Genomic DNA, 3,994 nt, shown 5'->3' on the forward strand with positions numbered 1-3,994 from the left:
AAAAATTATTAATTATATAAAGATACTTTTTTTCAAATAATATAGTATCACAACACACCAACCCGGCTTGGATTGGTCGGTCAGCGATGACGCGCATGATCAAGTAGGTTATCACCCTTTCACAAAAGTGCGGTACCCCTTGGGGCATACTCAAGTGTGTGAGGACCTCTTTTATAAATAACACTTCAAAGTGTTTTGTAAGCAATGTGGAATGCTTTTACACTTCTAAAACACTTTGAAGACAAAAATTTAAGGCTTTTTTTCACAAATTCAATTTAGGCCAAGTGGCCTAGCCCAACAATCCACACAAGGGCCGACTACAATCACAATCACAATCCATGCTTTTTCTTTTTTTTCTAATGTAATAACTGTTACAAGAATTTGGATACAAAACAAAATAATTATGTGTAACCAAACATTGTAAATGAATCTCTAGTGTAATAATCATTTGATTACAGGATCTATTACTTCCTACCAACCATCACGTTAGTTATGATTTCTTTATATAAATTCAAATAAGAATGTAAACTTCTTCTTTCTTTTTTTATATAAATAGTTATAAATCTAAAATTTTATGTATACAACAGAATTATAGTTATTGCATTACATGCATTGACCCTGGTTTGCGACAAGTATCTATCTAACTACTAACTATCATATATAGGGCAATGCCACTGCTTGTATAGAAAAGCCTAAAAAATGTTCAAAAACTCAGAATATCAGAATATGTGGGTGTTTGGCAAATGAATCTCACTTAATCCATCTAGACCTATACTTTATGATATGTCAAGTTTTGGCCTCATCATCTGGGTTTGGGCTTGACCATCTATCTATACGATCCCGAGCTATTTCAGCCTACAAATTTCACCATTTTAGTATTAATTCATCATCAAGACAAGACTAGTGTAAAAACACACAACACGAAGTTCCATATTTACCTCCTTTTCCCAGTCTGTTTTGATTGTTATTATGCTCAATATCACTGTCTGAACAACAGTTCCACCAAATATCATTCCACCCCATATGCCCTTTATTTCAATCCCAAAACATAAACACAATATTAATTTGCTCAAATGAACACAGTTATTACACAAACACATTCTTAAATATTGTACCTTGACACCTAGCTTGAAAACCCATCCCATAAGAATTCCAAGGGGGAGACCAGTTATATAGTAGCACCCAAGATTTACATATGCAATAATTGATTGCCATCCTGATCCAACTGCCACCCCTATTCTCAAACCATAAGCTATTTTATTTATTTATTTTCTCATGAAATTAAGAAATGATGCATTCAGTATTGAACTCAGAGATTGGTGTTCCCTTTGAAATTGTCCCAATTCACTTATTGATAAATTTACTTTTATATACTTATATAGTTACTATGAAAATGAGTCCAAAATTAGAAGAATGAAAAAAAAAAAAAACAATTAAACAGACCTGATAATACTGGTTGAATACTATTAAGAAGAATAGTAACTCCTAGGAGGACAGCCAGCTTATCTACCTCTTGAAGAACATTAGTAGTAGTTGTGAATATTAATGCAAATTTATTGTGTAATACCACAATAATTGCGCATATTATGATTCCAATTATGGTTGATTGCACTATTGATACTTTTGTTGCAAACTTTGCTCCTTTCCCATTCCCAGCTCCTAACTCATTAGCCACCCTCACTCTACAATTTTGAATTCATATCCCATCCATAACAAACAAAATTAAAACAAACAAAATTAAGTAAAATAAATTTATAAAAATTAAAATATTACCCTGTAGCTGCAAAGAAGGATAGAGGAATCATCATTTCCCATCCATTAATAGACATGCTGCAAAATTGAATTCAATCATATGAATTAGAAAAAAAAAACAAAAATTCTATCTGTTGGATATGCATTTTTTGATAGCTCATGAAATCAATTATTTAGACAGAAGCTAAATTTAAATCTCTAAAGATTTTACTTACATATTTATTTAATTACCACAACAAAGTGACACTAGTTACTACGAAAGAAGTTCAATTTACTTGCTTAAGGTGTTCTACTTCTGTCTCAATGTCTATGTACTTTCATTGAAGTAAACAACTAAACACTTCTAATAATAAAGTGTGGTATAGTTCACAATTTTCTTTGTTTATAAAAGTATGCAATATTGGAACACAGACACCTCCACGTAACTAACAATCCATATTATAAGTAATTACTTTTTTTTAGAATTAAATAAAAAGAGAGACTTGAAAGTAAAGAAACTGAATTTTCATCTCAAAACCACTTATTTTCATTTTGCCAAGAATTTGTCGGATTGTCCCAAAAACTTAAACTCATAGTTAGGTAACGATTTACTAATTTTATTATTATTATTATTATTATTATTTCTACAACATAGTTATATCTCATCATGTAATCAAATTCTTTTAATAAATAGTGTTGGAGAGATTTATAATATGGGATCTCGACCACTAGTCTAAGAAAATTCTTAGACTACATGTACGTAAGAAATTCTTACCAGATTGACAAGGCATCCACAGCAATTGTTGCATTTTTCAAATATCCAGTCATTAAAATAAGAATCCTATAGTACCAATTCTCCAAGCTGGACAAAACCCAAAATTGCAAAAAATGAAAAATAAAATGATTGGAGAGTAGGATTAGATGGAAAAAAGGCAAGAAGAGAGTAGAAGGTACCAAAGCATGAGTCCAGAAGCGGCAGAAAGTTTGAGAAATTCCCATAATCCATTAAAAGCTTGGATTGAAAAACCAGTCCAAGTTAAAGGACACCTGAAAAGAACATAAACTAAGAGAGAAAAACCCATAAACCACCATGAAATATCCAAAGCAATAGCAGCACCAATGACTCCATAATCGAGTATATAAATGAAAAGCCAGCAAGCAAAACCATTGATCCCCAATGCCACCAAAGAAACCCAAGCTATAACCTGATTCTTGAGTTGGCTCTGTAAAAATCTCTGTAACGGGAAAAGGAATGCGAAGCTGAAATGCAATGGCAATAGCCACATAGCAACCACTTGTGATTCCTCCGCCACTTCATCAGGCTGGCCTACCCATTTGAGAATTGGCGATGCAAATACATAAAATGGCAACATTAAGAAACAGCACAAGAATAGCACAATCCATGATCTTTGCATGTATATCCCTAACATATGGTATCTTCTTGCTCCGAATGCTTGCCCGCATAGAGTTTCTAATGTGCTAGCCATTCCTAGCTAATTGAAATCGGATCAAGCACAATTAATTAACAAATTTAACCTTGACAATTCTGTCTGTTGAGTTTAATAAAAATGGAAAAACTATTTGGAAAATAAAAATGTATATACCAGAAGTCCGAAATTGAAGCCGACTATAACAGTATTGGCGATTGAAATGGAAGCAAGAGGAACGTCCCCAAGGTGGCCTGCAAAAGCTTGGGTGATGATATTCATGGAATAAGAGGCTATCCTGCTGAAAATAGCTGGACCAACGATTCGCCATAGCTTTTTGCTTTCAATCCAGATCTTTGAATCTTCATCTTTATCTGAAGGTAATAAAGCTTCATTGAGATGATCACCATCTCTATTTCCACTTCCCATATTCAATAAAATAAAAGAGAAAAAATAAAGGTTGGGTTTTGATACAAGTTAAAAAGGCAGGATGAGTTTGTTCAAATAGTTTTACTAAATTAATCACTAGTACACTAGTAGTTGAGAGCATTAATTTAGATTATATTAACGTAAATCGACATGGCAGAGAGAGTAGCAAGTATGTGGGTCATGTGGTCTCTCCTTAATTTGAAAATGGAATCAAACTTGCTCCAACCACGAGTCACGGTTTCTTTGGAAAGTTAGCTGGAGGATTAATCTCAATTTTTGTTTTTACTATTATCCGTCATAATCAATTAAGCTTGGTTTTCACCCACAAAGATATCAAAATTTGAGTAAATATTAAAATAATAGGCATGTGGACGAAAAACCACAAAATAACATTAAATAGAATAATC

General features: G+C 32.7%; 1 protein-coding gene across 2 annotated transcripts; it reads right to left on the reverse strand.

Annotated features, from left to right (window-relative positions):
• Positions 1–460: 460 nt before the first annotated feature.
• LOC136200578 (protein DETOXIFICATION 27-like) lies at positions 461–3,645 on the reverse strand. Of its 2 annotated transcripts, none has more exons than XM_065990951.1 (8): positions 3,336–3,624; positions 2,686–3,220; positions 2,507–2,593; positions 1,774–1,830; positions 1,444–1,682; positions 1,116–1,234; positions 939–1,028; positions 461–855 (listed from the first exon to the last, which is right to left on the reverse strand). In XM_065990951.1, the coding sequence occupies exons 1-8, from the start codon at positions 3,487–3,489 to the stop codon at positions 787–789; spliced, it is 1,350 nt and encodes a 449-aa protein (XP_065847023.1). In that variant the 5' UTR covers positions 3,490–3,624; the 3' UTR covers positions 461–786. The 2 variants fall into 2 exon arrangements, with proteins under 2 accessions (XP_065847023.1, XP_065847022.1); XM_065990950.1 differs by having other exon boundaries at positions 468–855; positions 2,686–3,224; positions 3,336–3,645.
• Positions 3,646–3,994: the final 349 nt, after the last annotated feature.

Source organism: Euphorbia lathyris, chromosome 7, assembly GCF_963576675.1.
Source record: "Euphorbia lathyris chromosome 7, ddEupLath1.1, whole genome shotgun sequence".
NCBI classification, from domain to species: Eukaryota; Viridiplantae; Streptophyta; class Magnoliopsida; order Malpighiales; family Euphorbiaceae; genus Euphorbia; species Euphorbia lathyris.

Coding starts and splice junctions, on each gene's coding strand:
- LOC136200578 (XM_065990950.1), bottom strand. CDS start 3,587: ATGGGAAGTGGAAATAGAGATGGTGATCATCTCAATGAAGCTTTATTA. Junction 1,831..2,506: donor GTGGATGCCTTGTCAATCTG/GTAAGAATTTCT, acceptor TCAATTTTGCAG/CATGTCTATTAATGGATGGG. Junction 1,235..1,443: donor TATTCAACCAGTATTATCAG/GTCTGTTTAATT, acceptor GTTTGAGAATAG/GGGTGGCAGTTGGATCAGGA.